Source organism: Sminthopsis crassicaudata, chromosome 1 (genome assembly GCF_048593235.1).
Source record: "Sminthopsis crassicaudata isolate SCR6 chromosome 1, ASM4859323v1, whole genome shotgun sequence".
NCBI classification, from domain to species: Eukaryota; Metazoa; Chordata; class Mammalia; order Dasyuromorphia; family Dasyuridae; genus Sminthopsis; species Sminthopsis crassicaudata.
In genome coordinates, this window is record NC_133617.1 from 351760468 (window position 1) to 351784407 (window position 23940).

At 35.7% G+C, this 23940-nt stretch overlaps 1 protein-coding gene across 1 annotated transcript in view; it reads right to left on the bottom strand.

The window, feature by feature from the left end:
* Positions 1-23558, bottom strand: part of PLEKHG4B (pleckstrin homology and RhoGEF domain containing G4B) — a 202267-nt gene extending 178709 nt beyond the window's left edge. The window contains 1 exon segment of the mRNA XM_074279211.1: positions 21166-23558. Coding sequence (XP_074135312.1) covers positions 21166-21222 — 57 coding nt within the window. The 5' untranslated portion in view covers positions 21223-23558.
* Positions 23559-23940: the final 382 nt, after the last annotated feature.

Genomic DNA, 23940 nt, shown 5'->3' on the forward strand with positions numbered 1-23940 from the left:
ATGATAAGTAAAAGCAGACAACTATGAAAATAATTGCAGCTTGTATAATCCAATATTTGTTCCAAACAATCAAGAAGGAGAGCACTTTATGAAGAATTTATCAAGACCCTACAAATGAAATTAATGTTATACCTTAATTAATTTGGTGACTTCAATCCCAAATGGCCCAGGGGAAAAATGGAGAAAATTGTATTTATGTCAAAGACATAAATTATTCATAAATGTTATGCTTGCTGACACATTTTTTTCCAAGAAGAAAGTCAGAAATCTCTTGCCATGGTGAACACTTAATTATAGCATCACACAAAAATTAACTTTTTTTTTTTCCTGAGACAATTGGGGTTAAGTGACTTGTCCAAAGTCACACAGCTAGGAAGTGCTAAGTGTCTGAGGTCAGATTTGAACTCAGGTCCTCCTGACTTCAGGGCTGGTATCCTATCCACTGCACCACCTATCTGCCCCAATTTTCTTGAGAAACAAAAGGATTTGTTACAGATGTAGCAGTTGCTTCAAAATTAGTTTGTATTTGGAATATATAGGACATTGGATCTGGAGTCAGGAAATTATGACTTCAAATTTGGCTTCAGACACTTAATAGTTTTGTGATACTGTACAAATACTTACTCTCCGTTGCCTCAGTTTCCTCATCTGTAAAATAGGGATAAAATGACACCTTATTTCCCAAGGTTGTTGTCAGGATCAAATGAGTTAATAAGTGTTTAGCACAGTGCTTGGTACACAAGAATGAAAAGGATGTTAGATATTATCAGATCTGTACACGTTAGTACAAAAGTCCAAGTAAATAACAGTATAGAAGTGGGCTCACTTCACGTGAGTACAAAACTCCAACCTTAGTTGTTTAAATATACTATCAACTGAAAAATGCAAAATAGATGAAAAGCATTGAAGTAATATAAGGACTATTGGATTCAAATTTTTGGATTTTGGAAGTCATGTAATCTCTCTGCTCAGTCTCCTCATTTTAAAAAGAAGCAGTCGGACTAGATATAGGGTTCTTTATGACTCTGAATCCTATTTATTACAAAAATTTGTCTTGTGTAAAGCAGTAACCATGATGGAAGAGTCCAGAGCTAAGACTTGGTTTCCTCTTTAAAAAGGAGCAAAATATCATTGCTTTAGAAACATTATAGGGAAGAAAATAAAGATTAAAAACATTACTGGTCAATGCGAAAATAAATGAATTTACAGGGATCTTGATATAAGATCTAGCTAAGTCAAATCATCCTGAAAAAAATTATTGATGATACCAGGATAACAAATTGATGCAAAAATAGAACAGATTTTTCACTATCTTTAGAGTGATCTCTTCTCATCAGTGGCTACAATAAAATTATCACATTGATTTTTACCTATATCAAATCCAATATACTTTGTGAAAAAGTGGCAGTTTGCTTTAATTCAACAAGCTTTGCTTAATCACCTATTACAATACTAGGTTAAGTATTAGAGATATAAAGATAAAAAAGGAAATAGAACCTACTCTCAATAGGTTAGCAATTCACTAGAAGGATACAGCACATATACAGCTAAGTAAATATAATGAAAATTTTCAGAGAAGTTAGGGAAGGGGCTTTTGCTAACATATAAGAGGGTCAGGAAAGGCATTTTATAGTGGGTTACCTGAGCTAAACTTGAATTGATTCCAAGAAGTTGGATAAGGAGGGAGAGCATTCTAGCAATGGGGGCAGTCTGTATGAAGAATAGTAGTAGGAGACGAAATATCACATAATAAATAATAAAGTAATAAATCAGCCAGAAAGACAAGAAGAGACCAATTTGTGATAATCTTACCTACTAGACAGATAAGTTTGTATTTTATCTAGATGAGAGTTAAGATCTCTTAAAATTTCTAGGGGAATAAAATGTTCAACTCTGGGTTAAAAGAATAGCAAATTTCATGCAAATTAAGACAACTTGAAGATACCACTATACACCTCTCAGGTTGGCTAAGACGACAGGAAAAGATGTTGACATATGTTAGAGAAGATATGGGAAAAGTGGGACACAAATACATTGTGAAACTGTGAATGGATCCAATCATTCTGGAGAGCAATTTGGAACTATCCTCAAAAAGTTATCAAACTATGCATCAAACTTTGACCTAGCAGTGCTTCTACTGGGCTTATATCCCAAAGAGATCTTAAAAAAGGGAAAAGGACCTGTATGTGCAAGAATGTTTGTGTTAGCCCTTTTTGTAATGGCAAGAAACTGGAAACTGAGTGGATGCCCCTCAGTTGGAGAATGGCTGAATAAGTTATGGTATATGAATGTTATGAAATATTATTGTTCTATAGGAAATAACCAGCAGGGTGATTTCACAAAGGCCTGAAGAGACTTACATGAACTGATGCTAAGTGAAATGAGCAGAACCAGGAGATCATTGTACACTGCAAAAACAAGATTACATGATCATTTCTGATGGACGCGGTTCTCTTCAACAATGAGATGGTTCAAACCAGTTCCAAATGTTCAGTGATGAAGAGAGCTAGCTACATCCAGAGAGAGGGCTGTGGGAACTGAATGTGGTTCACAACATAGTGTTTTCACTCTTTTTGTTGTTGTTTGCTTGCATTTTATTTTACTTGTCTTTTTTTTTTCTTGTGTGGCATAATTGTGTGTGAATGTGAGTGCATATCTATCTATCTATATCTATATATATGTATATGTATATATGATTTAACATATATTTCTACTATGTTTAACATATACTAGACTACATGCCATCTAGGTAAGGACATGGGGGAAGGGGGAAAATCGGAACACTGGATTTTGCAAAGGCTAATGTTGAAGAATTGTCCATGCATATATTTTTAAAAATAAAAAGCTTTAATTAAAAAGAAAAAGAATAGCATTTCAGCCTCTATGTAGAGAATGAACTGAAGAAGGAAGAAGCTATAGGCAGGGTAACCAATTAGGAGGAAGGACTGAATGAAAGAAGGACTGAATGAATGTGAGTAGAAAGAAGGTGATTGTAAAATATGTGGAGGGAGAATTAACATGGAAGTGAGGGAGAATGAGAAAACAAGGGTGACTCTTAGATTGGGAGCCTGGAAGACTGGAAATATAGTAATATGCCAGGTAGCAATAGAGAAGTTGGAGGACAGATGGGTTGAAGAAAATAGTTCTTGAATTCTATTTTAGATGTGACTCTAAAATTATGGCATTATGCCAGTGGAGCTGTCCAAACAGGTAACTGAGTGATTCAAATTGAAGAGAGATAATGAGGAATGCATATATACATCATACTTAAGATGAATTTGGAAAGAATGCCTAGATATGAACAAATATATAAAGAAAAATAATCTACATTTGGGGCAATATATTTTAAAGGTGCTCAAAGATTGATTTTCAAAATTTCAAAGAGAAAAGAATCCAAAAATATAGAAAAGATCATAATTTAAAAATTAAAGGTATGAAGAATTTGGAATATCAAGCCATGTCTAATATCTTATATCCATAAAGTAGGGGTTTTCATCCTGAGGCATATGGACACATTTGAAATTTCAATAACTATTTCAATATAGTTCGGTTTTCTTTGTAATCACAATTTTTTTTAATTAAAAAAGAATTATTCTGAAAAGGTATCCATGGAGTCAACTACATTGCCAAAAGGGTATTGGGCACAAAAAGGGTAGTGGTTCTTAACCCCTACCATCAATTCTTTATAATGGTTTATACTGAAACAAATATATTCTTGATGAAAAACAAAATTTAAAAATAGGCAGGCTTTCTATAAATGACTTTTAATAGTACTCTATAAACTCACAGTCATTCAAATGAGAGCTATAGAGAACATAAGATACTCTTGTTTATCTGATGTCATGTGTGTGTATTTAGGTTGGAACTAATGAGGGGACTCAGTGGACAGAGAGCTGAGCCTGGGGTCTGGAATATCTGAGTTCAAACACAGTCTCAGACACTTATTAGCAGCATAATCCTTGACAAATCACTTAATCTCTGCTTGCCTTCATCTAGTATTTTTTGTCAAGCAAACTCCATGGACTACTCTGGCCTGCTATGATCTACAGAACCATGAAAAGTTGATTACAACTGAACAATAAAAAATATATTTAGTTATGCATAAAAGTGAAATGATGAACAAATATTGAATAGAAGAAAAGATCAGATTATGCTTCATTTGGAGAAGTGGGCAGTGCTTTTGATGATCCTGTTTTGATGAAACTGCTTATCATTGCAAACATCCATCTCTCCGACACCTACACACTTACATTGATGCTAAATGACTATGAATTGTGGAATAAAGTGATCTCAGAGGAAACAGACGTGTTTGTGCCCTAAAGAGCAATGGAAATGATCATGGAAAGTGTATATATTTATAGGCTATAACCTTACCAAAAGTGGCTTTTGCATAAAAGATGGAATAAGAGATCATCAAGTAGGTGTATTTTTTAAAAAGCTGGTGACCTGGTTATGTAGCAAAGAAGAGAGACAATATCTGAAGAGCCCAGGTGTTATTTTCTTACACTGAAAGAATTACAGAAAGGCTTTTAACACATTAGTTGGGTTTTTGATGAAAAATTACAAAAGGTCAAGAACAAAATTCCCATAAGAGGAGGTGAAGCAAAAGTATTTCCCTACTGATGACATCACAAAGCATACATATATGCATACACCCATATACTTATATATATATATTTATATTTATATACACACACATATCAACAAGTTTATCAAAAATTCTAGAAAATCAAGATGCAGTATGTCTGTGAACTTCTGCCAGTCCATTAACCTCATAACAAAAAGAGGAATTTAATTATGTTGACCTGATATCCTTAAAGAGTCTTTGTTGGCTATCATAAATAAGCATACCCTTACTTGTTAGAAATAGATAATTCTTAAAAACTATTTACCATCTGTTGTATAATTTTATAATCAATGTTAAGCTTATCACACTTTTATTTCTGGATCCCTTTCCTAATTTTTTGAAATCAGGAAATTCTTTTCTCATGATTCAAGGATTGTTGGCAATGGTCTTCAGTGCCCTGAGGTGTAACTCATTTTGGCCTGGAGAGTTGAAATAACTTAAAATACGTCAGGGCTTTTCTTAATATTTACCTACTTATTCTGGGTAGCAATTCTTTCTTTATATTGTTTAGCCCTTCCAACGAGAGGACCAATCTTCTCTTTGAAGAAGACAGAAATCCAAGAGAAACAGTAGTTTTCTGTCTTCTTTCTGTCATCTGAAAATATTGTATTATAAACCCTCAGCAATGGAGTCTCTCGTTTTTTGTTTTCTATCTACTATACAAATAGGAGAGATATGAGGCAAAAGGGGGAAAATATTCTTATGGTAAATGAGTTTGTTTTGATGGGAAGGGTGTAATAAGGCTGGGTCAGCATGAGGTACTTCCTGGGACTACTTGCCTTTTAAATGTTCAACATTTACTTCACATAAGAGTTTTGAAAAATGACATGGATTAGACTATATGGCTCCCAAATTCCCATTCCAACACTAAAAGCCTATAATTTAAGGGGTTTTATCATACAAGGGTTATGTTACACAAAGTATAAACTTAATAAAAAAACTTCTTGATAGAATGATAATCACAATAAAACTTCTTTTCTGGAAGGACTATGATGTTTCTTTGTTATATTTCAATTATAGCATCCATCACTTTTGAAGTGGTTAGTTTATTTTGAGTACTTTACTTTCAAATAGGGTCACCTGGCATAAGGAAATGCAGGTGAGAGTGCAATAATCTTGTGTTCTATGGTTCAAAAGGAATAGCACTTATTATGTTTTTACTATGTGCTAAGTTATGGTGCTAAGCCTTGCAAATACAAAAGCAAGCAAGTAAGGCAGTCTCTGCCCCCAGAGGCTTACAATGCTAATAGGGAAGATAACATATACAAAAGAGCGATAACCAGGTAGGAGTGTTGCAGTAGATTACTGTTTCAGCTAGAGGACATAAGAAAATGGAGGTAATATGGGAGAGTATGTGTGCTCACTGATATAGCATAAAGATGCTTGGGGAGTAGTAAGATGGATCTTGACCCAACTGCACGTGATGAATTCTCACCAATGAGAAAACCCAGGGTCCCAGAGTGGTACTAAACAAAGTATAAATTTTCACTTAAAAATGAAATAAGTATATTTTTCTTTTTTTCTAAAAAAAAATCTAAATTGCTTTTAAAATAAACAATAAACTAAGTCAGTATTGGAATCATAAAATTGTATGGCACAAAAGAAAGTGTTTAATGTAACCCTTACTTGAAGCAGAGAACACTCCTAAACACCACATGGACATCACATTGATAAGGTTGTATTGACCATCACCATTCCACAATAAATTTATTTAGACAACATAAACAAACTGCAATGCCCTACTATAATACATTGCTGTAACCTTTTAAATCTGTCATTCAAAACATTATTATATCTTTACTACCCCTGGTAACATTGCTTCTCCTCACATTGTGGTTTCACAAAACTAAGTTATGATTTTGGGTATGACCTAAACTTTTAAAGATCATATATATTTGTTTATAAAAGAAAAAAGAGTCTTTCCCTCTCTGTTTTCTCTTATTGCTCACTTTCTGACTCCTTCACCTACATAGATACTTTCCTTGGAAATTAGATCTCTAAGCTTTCTCAATTTTTCCCCAGCTGAGCAAAATTCAGTTTACCAGTCTCAGTTTCTGATCTAAGTGACTTCTGGGGGGCACAAAACTAGCCCTAGCTTTTTTCTGAGTTCTAGTGTAGTGTCACACAGACATACACATATACATATACTCACACACATATACACATCTTTCTGGACTTTCTTGTTCCTCAATTCTTGAATGAACTCTGCTATGGCACAGAATGATGCTTTACTGCTGTGCCAGGAACAGAGTTCTGCCCTTTGGAACTCAGCAACTTTTAGGAGTGAGAGGGAGATAGGGTCAAGTTCTTTTACAAGTCCTTGGATCAACTTGGGTATTCCTGCTGCCCAAGTGGGATGATGGAAGAGCTGGCATGCTAGATTAGGAATTATTAGTCATCTTCTGTTGTTAACTCTCTGTTGTTAATGCACTAGATTTTTATTTAGTTTTATAGATGGGGAAACTGAAGTGGAACAATGGATAAATAATTAGACCTAGAGTCAAGAAGTCTTTAATTTTAACTCATTTTAAACACTCACTAACTATACTTGTTGCGCAAGTCCTTTAACTTGTATGCCTCAGTTTCCTCAACTGTAAAAGGCACATAATGATACCTCCTAGGATTGTTGTGAGGATCCTATGAAATAATATTTATAAAGCACCTAGCACAGTATCTTGTACATAGTAGGGATATATAAATGTTATTTATTATGATTGGAAGTTCAGGAAAAGCCCTAGACTCCAAGACTGTTGAGATGTTAAAATATATGGGCATGGATTCCAGGAAACACCAGGTACTCAATCAAAACTTAGTCATGATGGTCCTCTGAGGTTTGGGGGGGTCCCTTCCTCCTGAATTTCTCCCCTCTAATTCACCGTGGCATCCCTCTGTTAAAAAAGAATGCCTATTCTGTGGCTATGACTTGTGGATGTGTCTTCTTGGGTGTTCTGAAAATATTGTCTTCCATTTTCCTGGTCTTACAGAAGCAAGTGTTATAAAATTTTGGATGGACAAGGAATCAGGATTGAATGCCAATTTACACCACTCATTGGCCGAAGTTTTGGACTAAGGCCTTCCTCATTCCTTGTAAAATTAAGACCTCTTCAAACATTATAATAGCAAAGGGTCACAGAATTTCAGATTAGAGATGGGGGCGACTTTAGAGATCATTAAGTCTAACCCACTTCATTTAAGAGGGGAGGAAACTGAGGAACAATGAGATCTGATGACTTGCCCACAAAACTATTATGTATCCTGCTTTAGATACATAATAGCTCTGTGGGCAAGTCATCAGATCTCATTGTTCCTCAGTATATCTAAGGCAAGATTTGACCCTAACTTTGTCCTGTTAAATGATGTATGTAAGGCAGTAAGAGACAAATATGGGGCTCTGTTTTTGTATGTGAACAAATTGGATTGAAGTGGAAACATTGCTAATGAGTTCAGGAAAGTTTGAAAAGAGATATTTCTCAAGTTTCAATTAATTTCCTATATTCTCTGATTAATTAAAATAAAATCCCAACTCCTTTGAGGTTTACCAGAATCTCCTTTTATCTGCTCATCTGTCCTTATTTTAATGATATAGTTTAAGACCAAGTAGCAAAACAAATGTGTGTAATTGTAGAGAACTGTAAAACATGGCATCCTGGGAATAAAGGCAGAGAAGGACAAATGAGAATAAAGTGCCAAGAAAAAAAATCAATTCAGCCAGATTTTAGTTTTAAAGGAAACACCTGGTTATTCTAGGCACTGCTATGAGATTAACAATACAAAGGTTAATCATGATGATGTAAGTTAATATACATATGTATATTTGTGTATATAAGCATATGTATATGAAGATGTATGTATGTTTGTGGGTATATATGTAAATTGCATGTAAATATATGTATATACACAGAAATTACATGTGTGTGTATTATTTTGCGTATACACACACACATGTGTATATATTTCCCCTGTCCTCGTTCCCACTGAAGGATTTAAATACTTAATATGTAAGGTTGTTTTTAATGGTCTACCTTTTTAAACCTTCCCTGTAAATTTGCAAATACTTTTTTTTTTTTTTTAACAGTCAGTATGGTTGTAACAGAAACCCCATATTCCTTTACTCTGGCATATTGATAAATAATGGTGCTTAATACTTTGGAAATAAATTGTGGCAAACCATCACTTTATCCCAAGACAAAACAACTGATATAAATTCAAACCTGAGTGATGACAAGGTAGAGAAATACTGGAATAGAAACCATAGTTTTATCACTGCAAGAGTTCTTAACCAAGGACCTCTTTGACAGGCTGCTGGTGAAAGCTAGGAACACCTTTTTTAGAATACCATTTCTAAATGTATAAAATGAATATGGAATTATACAGGAAACCAATTATGTTGAGTTTTATTTTATTATATTTATAGTGTGTTTATTATAGTTATACATATAAAATTGTAATTATTACTTCTGAAGATTCATGGACCCCAGAATAAGAACCTCTTTTGTTAAGGCAAAGTATTTTTTCTAGAAGTCTTGGTTTATCAGTGGTCCTTCCCTTACTCTAACCCTAGTCAAATTGAGCTCTGCTGTGTACTTTTGTTCACCCACAAGGCTTCTAAGCGCTGATGGTGATGCCAGGTCTTAGCCTGACATTAGTTTCTAATAGCCTTTTACAAACCATTCTGTTTTGGTGTTAGAAGGGCTATGGCTACTTTGGTTGCTTGGATTGGGAAGCCCTGACTTCTATCAGAAACCTAACCAAGTCATGGAGCAACTTCTACAGTTCCAAACAATGCTTCTTTCTCTATCTATTCAGTAGCTCCTCCGGGAATCTGGCTGCTGCTTCTTCCTCCATGGAGAAAATGTTTAGTTGTTTTTCAGTCACCTCTGACTCTTTATGACTCTTTTTGGGGTTTTCTTGGCAAAGATACTAGAGAGTTTGCCATTTCCTAGTTTTACAGATAAGAAAACTGAGGCAAATAGGCATAAGTGATTTGCCCAGGGTCACACAGCTAGTATATGTATGAGAATAAACTTGAACTCATGAGTCATGTGACTCAGTTACTTCTTATTGAGCAGAGACGATGCACTATTCATTTTGTCACCCAGCTACCCCAAGGTGGGAATAGCAAGACCTTAAGAAAGAGTCCATGAAGATGCCATTTTCTTCTAAAAATTCAAATTCTAATCAGGAAATCTGAGTGCAAAACCATATCCAAAACCAATCTTGTTCAAATCCTTTTCCCCTTAATCTTTAAGATTTGCTCCTGTTTATTTCCCCCTCTGATAGATAATAGCTATGTGATTCTGGGAAACAACTCAAATTTCTCAGGGCTCTAGGCAACTCTTACAATTCTAAGTTGAAGAGAAAGTGCAAACCTGCATTAGCAAAGGGATTTTTCTCACTAGGGAATTAGTTTCTTATATCGGCAAAATCTCAAGTAAAGTTCCTTTCTCTCTCCTTTCCTGGTAGTTTCTCACATTCAAAACCTCATGAGACCCTTTTCTTCATGTTTGGCCATCCATAATAATCTGAAGTCACATTATCCATCTCAATTTTTTTATAGCATTTTGATAACAAAGATGCACATTATAATGCATAGAATTTGACAAATGTAAATTCTAAGATCCCATTGTTAATAAGCATATTCTCAGAACAACTTGTTAGTTTCATGGAGTGTTTCAGAATATTTGGGAGACTTAGCAGAACTTGAAAAAAAAAAAGACAAGAAACCATTTCCTAAATTCTAACAATCAATTAACAAATTATAGCTTATTAAATGATACACTTTGCACCCAGCACTGATACTGCTGTACTCTAAGGTATGGGTGTTTGTGAAAAGGCATGATACAAAATAGATGCCATACAAATTCTATGAAATACTACAGAATTAAAGTCACTTAAAGAAAACAAGTAGTCAGAATTCATCAGAACTTTTAAGCAATAAAAAAAATTTTTTTTCAACAGTATAATGAATTTTGCTGTTCCTTTAAAAGAGCACATAAAATAATGAACTAAAGGTCATGCTTTCAAAAGGAAGTTTCTTTTAGCCAACACAAATAAAAACAATTTAATCTTGTTTTCTGTTTTGCTATAGAAACAGAATGTAGATCGACATTTTTGTAACCCCTGGGGGACACAGACTCTCCAGCTATCTCTCACTGAAGAACTAGTCACAATGGAACAGTGCCAGCTTTTTAGGTGTTCACAAAGTTCAAATACCTTTGTGGCTATTGTGAATCTAGGAAAGGTCCTAGATTCAGAGATAGGTCAAAGATCCATTAGGCCTTCCTCCATTCCAAAAGTATCTCTGAAGTCTCAAAGAATTTGTTTTTAGAAACTACAAAATCAAATATTCCTATAATGTTTTGGAGGACCAAATGGACCCCTACATGTTTTCATTATTGATCTAAAGAAAAATATTTCTATCCTTATCATGGACATGGAAGGAATCTTAGAGGGAAAAAAAGTCATATGTGGTGACTTAAATAAATTTTCTACCCCTGGAAATAAAGCCTTATATGCCTAGTAAATGTTATATTCAATAAATGCTATTCATTATATTTAACATATTCAATAAATTAGAAATATTGATTGTTAACTTAAAGATAAAACAGATAAAACTCCTTTAAAAGTCACCATTATAGTCAGAATGGCAATCAGTAAAGTGCCTAAAACTATAAAATACATACTGAGATATGTAGAGACATGAAACCTAACTTGGGAAATTTCACAAGAATATAACTATTATTACTGCCACAGAAAGAACACTGGTTTTGAAGTCAAGAGACCTGACTTCACATCTTACTTCTAATGCTTATATGGGCCTCATTTTCCATCTGTAAAATTATTGAGTTAGACCTCTCACTCTATATCCTATTAATTATGACTATATCAATAGCCATGATATCTTCCTATTCCCCATTAGGCAACTTGGTGGTGCAGTGGATTGACTCTAAGGCCTAGAGTCAAAGAAGACCTGAGTTCAAATTAGGGGTCAGATATTTACAAGCTCTGTATCCCTGATAAAGTCACTTTGCCTCATCTTCTTCATCTGTAAAATGGAGATAACAATAGCACCTAGTTCCCAGTGTTTCTGTGAGGATCAAATGAAATAATAATTGTAAAGTGTCTAGTACATAGAAAGCACTGTATAAATGCTAAAAATAATAATAATTACTATTATTGCTAACAAGATCCTTACTGTAGATAAAAGTTAAGAATGGTAGGGATTGATATATTATTATTATTTTATATAGTACAGGTAACTCCTTGCCTCTGTCTCTGCAACTTTGGGTTCTTAAAGACTGGCACTGAGAAATGAAATTTCATGCATAGGACAACCCAGCCAATAAGAGACAGAAAAAGAACTTTTACTCTGGTCCTCCCAGCTTTGAGATTGGCTCTTGATCCACTGCCCTGCTCTGCCTGCAGGATTAGCCAACAAAAAGTATATCATGATTAACATGCTCAGTGAATTGTAATGAGACTTTAAGCAGTTAGTCAGCTAGTAAACATTTATTAACCAGTTACTATATACCAGACTCTGTGCTAAGTCCTAGAAGGGATAAAAGAAAGAGAATCTTTGTTCTTTGTCAGGAACAGGAAAAATGCAGGAACATATTAAATAGACTGTATTCTGTGTGTTGATGAGAGAGAGACAGAAAGCCAGATAGATACAAACACATAGAGAGACAGCAAGAGACAGTGAGAGACAGAGACAGAAAGACACAGACACAGAGAAACAGAGAGTCACAGTGAGATAAAATCAGAGACAGAGAAAAAAAGACACACAAGGAAAAAGACAAAGGAAAAAAAACAGAGACAAAGAGACACGGAGAGAGATTGAGTGAGAGATACAGAGACAGAGATACAGAGCCTCCTGATTTTCAATCTTCAGCTTAATCTTATGTGAATCTCTAGATCTCCAGACCCATTTCTAATTCCAAGTTCAAATGTATCTATACTGTCAAAAACCTGCTTCATTGTGACCAGAAGCATCTTCAATCTTCACATTTAGGGCAGGCTATTTCCTTATTTACTTTGTGTTGAAATTCGAATAGAAGTAATCAGTTCCCATCAATTAACACAGCTCTTTCCTTCAGAGCTGATGATTTTCCTGGTTTCAAATTTGACACTTCTCTCAGCCTTCACACGAGGTTACATTTCTGGATGCCTTTTCTCTCAAACTCATTTGTAGAAAGGGAATGACAGATATATTCTTCAATTTAGAGCTTAGTGGTAGAAACAGTTCCCTCTTTCCTAGGAGCATTAAAAATAATATATTTATCATATTAGGCTTGTCATCTCTGCCCATTGCCTCATATTTGATGTCCCATGGATGAAAAAATCTCAGAAAACTGGTTTTTTCTTAGAATTTTATAGGACAGTTTTATAATATCCTAAATACTTTAAACATAGTCTTAGGTGTCAACATTAAGGTTCAAAAAGTTGTGAATCCTTTAATATATTGTATATGTCAATATTTATTATTTCTAATAATATTTATTATTATTTTATAATAAATATTTGTTAATATATGCTATATTGTATATAGGAATAGCTACGTGATGTAATGGATAAAGCATGGGCTAGAATCAGGAAGACTCATCTTCCTGAGTTCAAATCTGATCTCTGATATACTTGCTGTGTGATCCTGGCCAAATGAATTAATTCTGTTTATCTTAGTTCTTTTATCTGAAAAAATGAGTTGGAGAAGGAACTGATAAACTATTCTAGCTTCTCTGTCAAGACCCAATTGTGGTCATGAGTCGGACATGACTGAAAAGACTTAACAACAATGGTATAAATCAGCTCTGCCCTTTGGCACACTTCCAATCAAAAGAAACCTTGAATTCATTCATTTCTGACATTCAACAGCTTATCTTGGTAGAAGGGCATCAACAGTTCCCATCTAGGGAGTTCCCAATTTTCTTCTTTATCTGTCTTGCTTACTCTTACTCCCTCCTTCTTCCTTTCTTAGCATTCATTGTATTGAATAAAACTTTGGTAATTCACTATGGTTTACCTGTCCATCACCTCTGATATTTTGCATTCCCTGCATCCCCTGGTCAAATACTCCTGTATCAATCCATACAAATTAATTCTCTCCCCCTTCAAGCTTAGCAGCATTCCAGCTATCAGAACCATCTCTCAGCTCAAAGGAGTTTGCCCTGAGAGTCAGGATTCAATTGCCTTTTTGTTACCTTTTGGGGCTCCAATGAGCCAGTTTAACCCCCTACTTGCCTGCAAGAAACTATGGTCAGTTTTGAAAATAGCTAAAAAAAAAGAGACCCACAAAGTAATTAGCCAAGAATTGTTTATCAAGCACTTATTATGTTCTGGGCACTGTATTAAGCAATTGATGAGAAAATTAGAGTTGCATGATTGGTCAGTCATATAAGAATTGCCATTACATCTGATTCATCCATAAGTATCAATGGAGCAAAATAACATGAAGACTACTTTGATTTAATTTCACTTAAAATGTGACTGATGGCATATTAAAGGAACTAGCTTCAGAATTTGCCTCTGACCATTTGGGAAATTTTTAGTCTCAGCAGATTATGAAGATCATCAAAAGTCCAGGAACATTTGAGTCATAAATTCTATACAATTATTGAGATTCTGAAGCACACCTCTGATTACGGACCTCTGATCACAATGAGCACAATTGAAGCAGCTACTTTCTACATGGTCATTTCATCCCTCTAGAATCTAGTTTACTCATTTGTAACAAGAAGGGATTGTATTAGATAAACTCTAAGGTCCCCTCCAGATCTAAATCTAAAATCCTCCCATCTTGACATCAGGTGAAGTTATGCAATCCTTTTTAGTCATGTCCAATTCTTTATGATCCTCTTTGGGGTTTTCTTGGCAAAGATAATGAAGTAGTTTGCCATTTCCTTCTACAGCTCATTTTACAGGTTAAGAAACTATGGTTTCCTATGGTGCAATGACTTTTCCAGTTAGTAAGTATCTGAGGCTAGAACTGAACTCAGGAAGATGGGACTTCCTGACTGACTCCAGGAAGGCACTATTTGGCTGTAGCAGAAAAATTTTATCCTTTGTCAAAAACTGCCATTGATTATTGACAGTTATGTGGCAAGTATTAGGATTGTATGACCATTTCTTTCAACTCAGAAGGTTAGCTTTTCAAGGCCAGCCTTCATGAAACAGTCCATTTTCTTCCAGGACTTTTAAGTACAATTAAGCCCAGTACGACTGCTGGAGCCTCAGTTATGTGATCTCAACAGCTAGTCTTCCTATTGCTTCATTTTCTGTTCCTGCAGTTCATTTGCTATTTGCATTCCTGGACTTTTGTGTTGACATTCAGACCTTTGCTACTTGAGTTTCAACAATCCTGTCTTGAGCTCAATCAACTTGTGGTTCTAATCTTTAACTAAGCCAAGTGGTGACTGTTTTCAACATTCAGGATCATAAGAGAATTTAAGAGAAGAAATCAAGGCAACCATTAACTGCAGCTGAAATAGATCTTAAGAGGGAGGAGTTTAATATTAGAGAAAAGGGAGTTTAGGTATCTACTGAAGGAACACAGGTTATTGCTAAATAGAAGCCCCAAAACCCAAGGAGTAAGAACTTCGGTGTCAGATAAAACACCAAGCTAAGCAGTATGAAAAATAAACAGAGAGATGAGACCCCCAGCTCTGTGGACTATGAAGTTAAGGCCCCCTCATTACCTGAATGCAAGGCTTCCTAATTAAAGGTAAAATACCAAAAGAGGAAATAAGAAGGTCTTTGATGAGGACATTGCCAATCCACATCCTATCATGACAGTCAGTGTCAGAGTAATAACAAATCAAATGTTGTCATTCAATTTTATTACGTGGGTAGAGTTTTGTTCAATGATCCAATCATCCAATGTTGATGAAGGGCTAGAAAATGGATTTTAAAGGACCAGTTTTTTCTTTGGGAGACTCAGACATGTCATGTGATACCAATGTTGCATTCAGGTCCAACTAAATTAAAGATCTAAAAGAAAATAGTTTATAATTGTCTTTATTGTTGTAAAGCTACTGCCTACTTGAAATGTTAAAGCTAGTTTCTCTCTCCATTTCATAAGCATAATCTTGATGCCATAACAAATATGGATTAATTGGGGTTTGAACCTCTTGTCTTTTTAACCATTAGGTCTCATTTGTCAAAACCAGCTGATACTCCTCAATACTGTACCTGTGATACTGGGCTTATATCCCATAGAGATCTTAAAGAAGGGAAAGGGACCTGTATGTGCAAGAATATTTGTGGCAGCCCTTTTTGTGGTGGCAAGAAACTGGAAACTGAGTGGATGACCATCAATTATGGGTATGGCTAAATAAATTGTGGTATATGACTATTATGGAATATTATTGTTCTGTAAGAAATGACCAACAGGATGATTTCAGAAAGGCCTGGAGAGACTTACATGAACTGATGCCAAGTGAAATGAGCAGGACCAGGAGAACATTGTAGACATCAACAACAATACTATATGATGATCAATTCTGATGGAAGTGGCCATTTTCAACAATGAGATGCACCAAATCAGTTCCAATAGAGCAGTAATGAACTGAATCAGCTACACCCAGGGAAAGAACTCTGGGAAATGACTATAAACCACTACATAGAATTCCCAATCCCTCTATTTTTGTCTGCCTGCATTTTGGATTTCCTTCACAGGCTAATTGTACACTATTTCAAAGTCTGATTCTTTTTGTACAGCAAAACAACTGTATGGACATGTATACATATATTGTATTTAATTTATACTTTAACATATTTAACATGTATTGGTCAACCTGCCATGGGGGGGGGGGGAAGGAGGGGGAAAAATTAGAACAAAAAGCTTGGCAATTGTCAATGTTGTAAAATTACCCATGCATATATCTGGTAACTAAAAAAGTATTAAAATATAATATAAAATATAATTTAAAAAAAACCACTGTACCTGTAATGCAGGCTTAAAAAGCAAATGATACTCCTAGAAATTGAGTAAATAAAGTCTAAGTCTCCTGCTCACAAATCCAACAACCCAACCCCTCATTTTTTCATGAGCAAATTCAGAAAATAGGACATTGAAATAATCCTTTTCATTTCAAACACAAGTCTACATGCTCAGTTCAATCAACTTCTGGATAACTAGAAAATTTCCCACTGAGGGTACTATCATAGGCATATTCTCAAGTTCAGTTTACATTATTGTGCACCATATTCTTCACCTCCCTCCTAAGGAGGGATGTATTTTCCAGTTCTGTCTCTCTCTCTCTCTCTCTCTCTCTCTCTCTCTCTCTTTTTAATAGTCAAACCTCAAGAAATCTAGATGGAGCTAGAGAGGGGGTTATAGGAAGAGGGCAAGTCATACACTTCTTCCTGGTGAATATGCCTCCTTTCTTTTATTTTTATTTTTATTTATTTATTTTTTTGCTGAGGCAATTGGGGTTAAGTGACTTGCCCAGGGTCACACCGCTAGGAAGATTTGAACTCAGGTCCTCCTGACTTCAGGGCTGCTGCTCTATCCTAACTTCCCTCTTCCTTTCTTTTCTAGTAGTCTCACTCAGATTCAATTTGGAGCTTTTAGCATTTCAGGCATTGCACTGGGATCTCAAATATATGCCTTGGCTGTCTTCCTACAACTCCCATGCAGCCCTCATTCTCTGTTCAGGAATCTCAATAGAGAGCCAAACACTTCTTTTTCTGGCCTTCATACACTGCTGGATTATCTTCCTATAGTCTAGCTCTAGATATGTCCTCCTACTCAAGAACCTTTATTAGTTGCCCATTCTTTTTTATTACATTAAAGCCCAAACTCCCCAACCTGAAGTTCAAGACTTTTTTGCATATGTCTCTAATCTATTTATTCATGTTTATTTTAAACTTCTACAAACATTAAGTTGATCTTTTATTGAATCTATGATCTTATCGATGTGGGTACTCAGTCTAACAGTACAAGTTGCAATTCATCCACACCTTTTCATTCTGTGTGTCTCCTGTGCATGGTCCCTTGTAATTTTTCCATGTGGAGACCACCCAATATGATGGAGTTCTTCCTTTTTTTTTTTAAACATTCCCTGGATGCCATCCATTTAATATCCCTTGAGCTTGCCACATGACCTGTTCACCTCCTTTTCTGACTATACATGTCTCAGAAAATGTATTTTATGCTATTTCTTAGGTGAAAGTCATTACTGGTCACATGCTGTAGCCTATTTTTACAGTCACCATATGTTTCTATTATTGCTGGCTCACCTATAATTTTTGACTATGGAGATTTTGGTGCCCCATAACTTGTAATGATATAACAAGCATTTCAGTGTAATTACATGACTTAGTGGATTGAGGACCAGGCCTGGAGTCAGGAACACCGGAATTCAAATCCAGCCTCAGCATTTACTGGTTGTATGACCCTGGACAAATCACTTAACTCTATTTGTCTCAGTTTCTTCATCTGTAACATAAGATGAAGAAAGGGAAATGGGAAACCATTCCAGTATCTTTGCCCAAAAAATTCCAAAATGGGCATACAAAGAGTTGAATACAACTAGAAATGACTGAACAACAACATTTAGAATACTGGTGTTAAAAGGATGGGGTTTCCAGAGATCAGTTTGGATTCATTAAAAATGCTATATATTTCACAGTATTGTCTATATATATTTTAGATGTGTGTCAAATTTTATTTTAAAAACCACGAAATCTCACATCTTTGTTTATACTAGTCTCTCTACTTGAGATGCCCTCTCCCTATATTAAAATCTTACTTATCCATCAAGACCAAGTTCCAATATTACCTCTTTCATGAAGACTTCTGTGATCCACTCTGCTCAGTGTTTAAGCACACTATTTTTTTCTCTCCCTCCCCATTTTACACCCTCACTAGAGTATTAATAAGCATTTTTTTGATCAATTGTTATTTGCATGTCTATCTTCTTCCTCATACCAGACTATAAACTTTTTCTTTTCTTCCTTATGGCTCTTTTCTGCTTTATACCTACTAGTGTCAAGGGAATCCCATTATTTCCCATTTGAGTTACTTTTTCTCCATGGAATGGCGGTGGATAGAGTGAGCTGAGCACAAGAATATAAGTTTTGTATAATCTATCATCATTCTTATCATCAACATCATTATCACCAATAGCATTAGCAAATGGCAAAAAAATCTTGTGTGAGCTAGTGTTTTAGTCACTAATTAGTGTCACCAATAATTTGCTGCAATTTTTACGAAGCAACTCATATTTCTATGCTCATTCTTTTTTTCTTAAATAATGATAATGATGTTTTGTTTTTACATATATGTGTAGGTTATTATGAAGATGAACAGAACATGCTCTAAGACCTATGAATTTAGGTCTAGGTAAGCACCAAAACTATTATTATGCTAAATTTAATTATTTTGTGTTGTGATCATTTATTAATTAAATTTAGAGTTACATTCAGTTTTGAAAAACTGATTTCCTCAGACTTAATTTTTGGGCTATTACTCAAGTAACCAAATATTCATTTCAGAGTACCAAAAAACACATGGATATTAATTCACCTGCAAGTCCCAAATTTGCAAGTTTAACATAAATGGCATAAGGTAGCACAGCTAAAAAAAATGTTCCTACACCCATTGTAAGGGAACAAGGAAAGGGAAGGCACACTTTTTAAGCATTTGCTACATACCAGGCAATGTCCTAAAAGCTTTACAAATTTCATCTCATTTGATTATATAGAGGAAATGGGTATGAGTTGAGGTAGTTATTTAATTTCTATCTCTGATGCTTATTCTGTGTATATGTGTGTGTGTTTGTGTGTGAGACAGAGAGAGAGAGAGAGACAGAGAAAGAGAGGGAGACAGACAGAGATAGTGCCAGAAACAGAGACTATTACAGAAAGAGAGACAGACAAATACCTAGGATAAGTCATTTAACTTCACTCATAATTGTGTAGGGGTGAGATAGGTGAAGGAAAAATGAAAAGGAAGGAAAAAACCACTGGATAGTCTTGGAGATGCTCTTTCAATCTATTATCTTACGACTCTTTCAAAGGAGGTGCTAAATGTTGTAGAGAGAGGTATATGGAGTTAACTAAATACCAAGCTACCCATAAGAACCTTGAAAGAGGCTAAAGTCAGTGTTCTCGTTTTATTCCCACTTAATAAAGTATCTTAAGTCCTAACCATTCAGCATTTGTTTATATAAAACAAATGCCAATTTTGGGGGTGTGATATTTTACCCTGTAGCATGGTCTAAATATGTTGGTATTTCCTTAGCAAACAGGAAAAGTGATGATCCCCTTTAAAGAAATGCAACTTAGTAAAGGTGGATATTAACCATGCTGCCAATGCAAGGAATAAAATCCCATTAGAGATGGAAATCTGTTACTATTAAAAGCCTTATAAAATTTTGAGTGCATATTCACTATGAAGAAAATGTTTTCCTAGAGAGGCAAAGTATTTCTTGGAAAGAAGATCAGGACAAGGAACTTTAGGTTCTAGTTCCAACTGTCACTACTTAGCTTGGTAACTCTTAGATAACTCCTTCTGGGGGAGTTTTCTCATGTGTAAAATGAAGGGGTTGGGCTAAGTGATGTCCAAAGTGATCTCCAAAGTTTTTAACAGCCTGGAACATTTTATGATTGTATCTTACACTTAAGCAAATCCCACTATAATCCAAAATTTCAACTTTCATATATGCCCTAAAATCTTACCCGAAGTAAGGGATATTTATGTCTCCTAAGCAGGGTCATCATTTAGCATAAACAATTTTTTTTTCATCCTCTCCTCATTTAATGCAAATGTTTCAAAATTAAAAAAAAAAAATCATGCACAAAGTTTCACCCATGCTTCATTTAATTTTTTAATTATACACTTTATTCTTAATTAGGCACCTGAAACGACCGACTAAATGTGTGTTAACCTGCTTGTGAGCAACAGAAATGTAATTAACTACCGGAAAAGCAGTCTTTAATTTAGCTTTCACAGGAAAAGGCAAAGACTGGTCCAACTCATTTTTGCAATTCACATGAAGAAATATAAAACAGCTTCTTTCACGTTTATCCAAAAGCTGAAAAGATCGACTCGTTTTACTAAGCAATGCCCATTATTTAAGCCAAGAGACATTCCTACATCAAAGCCAACCCTGGTATTTTTAAGGCGACAAATTCCTTTTTTTCTCCAGCCCGAAACAGTTCCCGGGGTTCATTTTGCATGCTTTGGGCTAAAGACTGGGCTCAGCACCACCCCCGGCTTGGGAAGCCAGAAATACAGAAGAGGTAAAATGTTCCTAAATGCCCCTTTTGTCCCCGATACCCCCACTCAGATTCTGAGGGTCTGAATCTCCCTTGAAAGGCAAAGCTTTGAGTTCCTTTACTTTTACATATTTATGAGCTGCAGGGTTTGAATTTTCCAAACCGGTTTGATGTCAAAGAACCAAATCCTAAAAGTTATCAAAATGTCAATGTTTCCTTTTCCCATGAACTAACAGAGGAACAAGGTAACTAGAGTTGTCTCTTCATCTGCATCGGAAACTTCCCCACGACTGTGGCACTTTTCTGTTATCCCAACATACCTTTATGCTCAAATAGTTATCACCTCGGGTCTTGGGAGCGGGGGCTCTGGGATTCATGTTGGTACTGCCTTTGTTCCAATCTCAATGTAAAAAATGTTTCCATAAAATCCACTTTGTCAAGAGAGCACACACTGTGCAGAAGTCCCCGGCACCCTGAAAAATTTCATCTGACACTTCCCTGCTGCCCTCCCAGCTCTCCGCTTTAGCCCGCAGTCTGTCCCGCGCTACATTTCTTAGGGGAGAGTACCAGGTTCCACTCAGGCAGTCGCCCACTTGTTAGACCGTGAGAAACCGAGAGCCTCACGGGCTAAAGCCTCCCGAGCTGCTTAATTATGCAGGCTGATGTAACTTCCTCCAGCAGCACAGAACAGAGAGCTTCCCGCTCAAGCACCAAACAAAGCTATTCTCACTGCCCCTCAGGGAGCCAAGGCTTCTTCATCTCTCATTTTCCACTGGGATGGGGGGAAATAAAAATACAGCAATGTTCTTTCCAAGATGAAATTACAATCTCCTTTCCATATCAAAGGGCAATTGCCCCCAAAGTTGGCTTAACACATTAGTAGATCTGCAATAGCCCCGATATGCTGATTATAGGGATCCAGCAGACAATGAGGAACGATGCCTTTGGTAACATGAGAACAGCTACAGTTGAATATGGATTCCTTACTCAGAAGAGTCCAAGCACCTGTAGCTTAAGGAGATTTGAAATTTACAGTGAAAGGTAGAACAGAAGAGGGTCAACAGGATTTCCCTCTCTCCAGTTAGTTTTTTTTTTTTTAAAGACTGCTTCTACATAAAAAAGGAGAAACCCCCCTCCCAAGAATCAGAATTTAAGAATTTCAGTCAAAAGAGACCATATAATGAAACCATCCTATGCCTGAGAAAGAATCTCATTCATCTGCAGTTGTAAAAATAAGGGGATTAGACCATTGAGGTCCCTAATAGCTCTAAAACTATATAACACGATGGTTTTATGATCCTGCTGCACAACACACCTCAAAAGTAGTCACTCACCTTTCTCAGGATAACTTCTAATTAGAGACAACTCACAGCCTCCCAAGATAGCTGGAGTCTTCACAAACAACCTTTCATAATGGAAATTCATTTCAACAAACATTAAAAGCCTCTTTGATGAGAAGCACTGAGCTCAGAAAAGAGATGAGTGGTGTGGGTCTTACAAAGCATTCGGTTTTATATTCCAAGTCAAGGAGTTTGTACTTTATTTAGTAGGTAATGAGAGCATCTGAAAGTTCTGAGAGGAGGGAATGCATGTGATTAGAGCAAAGATATTATCTAGAAATTAGGTAAAGGATTCAGAGTGAAGAAATTAGAGGCAGGATGACCAGTTTGGAAACTGTTACACTTCAATCAGGTGAGAGTTGATTGACTGTTGTGTGATTGGAGAGAGGGAATAAGTGGAAGAGATATTTTAGCTGTAGGAATTTTTAAGAAAATGAAAGTTCTTATTAAAATTCTTAGTTCTCTTGATCTGCATGAATTATAGCTTCTTTTTCTCATTAAAAGTCAGATAAGTATTAAGACTCAACAATCGTCTTAATACTTAATTCACAAAGATTTGAGCTTGAGTCTCATTGTTGTTATTCTGTTGATTTTCAGTTATTTCCAACTTTTCATAATGACAGTACTGGAGTGATTTGCCATTTCCTTCTCCAGCTCACTTTACAGATCAAGACACTGAGGCAAACAGGATTAAATGATCTGCCCAGAATGACAAAGAACAAATTTGAATTCAGGTCTTCCTGATACTTCTAGTTTTGAATCAAGATAGGTTCATTAATACCATTTTCTTGCTCTCTGCAATGCCTGAAATTTCCCTTCTGCATGTTATAGAAAATCTCTATCACCTCCCTCCTTTACTGCAAGTTGGAGACATGAGAAAACAGAATGGGGGTTGCCTTGATTTAGATAATACAGTTTACGTTGAACTTTTTCCTTTGAAAAAACACAAAGCTGTTTTTTACACATATGTGCAGTTGTGTTTCATCCTGCAATATGTACAAAACTCAGAGTAATTAAATGGCTTGCCTGGGGTCATAATTCATGGCAGAACTGGGTTTAGGATCCAGGTGTCCTATCTCCCAACCCAGAATTGTTTCCAGTAGGCCACCCATGTCATTGGATAAAAGAAACATGTTTTAGTACCTCCTTCTCTGTAACCTGCATACTTATGGGTAACAATAATTTAATACACATATTTTGAAGTCTTAGTAACTTAAAAGAAGAATGTGTATGAGAAGACAACTCCTTCTTCCTTTATTTGCAGAAGCTGGGGATCATGAGTGCATAATACTACTCTTCGACTTCTTTGTTTCTCCATTTTTTAAGATCTTCCCCTGCTTCCTTTTTCATACTCTTTTTTTTTTTTTATAACAGATAACTCCAAGAGGGAATACAGGAAAGCATAATATTGGAAAATATCAGTAAAAATTTTTAAGTAGAGGTAGATCACAAGTTATGGGTAAAACACCTGCATATGTTAATTGGGGCAGGATGCTATAGCCACAAGTGAATTCTGTTTAAATGTATCTCTCTGTCCCATCTTCTTCACACTTTCTTTGCTTTCTAAAACTTCCCAATTCCCTTCAGGGCAAACACATGCCCCAGCTGCCCTCCCTCACCCCATCTCTCTCTCTCTCATAGGATGATGGCAGCCTCTTTGTCTCCACTGTGGTTTCTAGCCTAATAGGATGTGAGTATGAAAATATAAATGTACATAGCCTGCAGGTGTAAATTTGGATTGGAAACTCATGAATG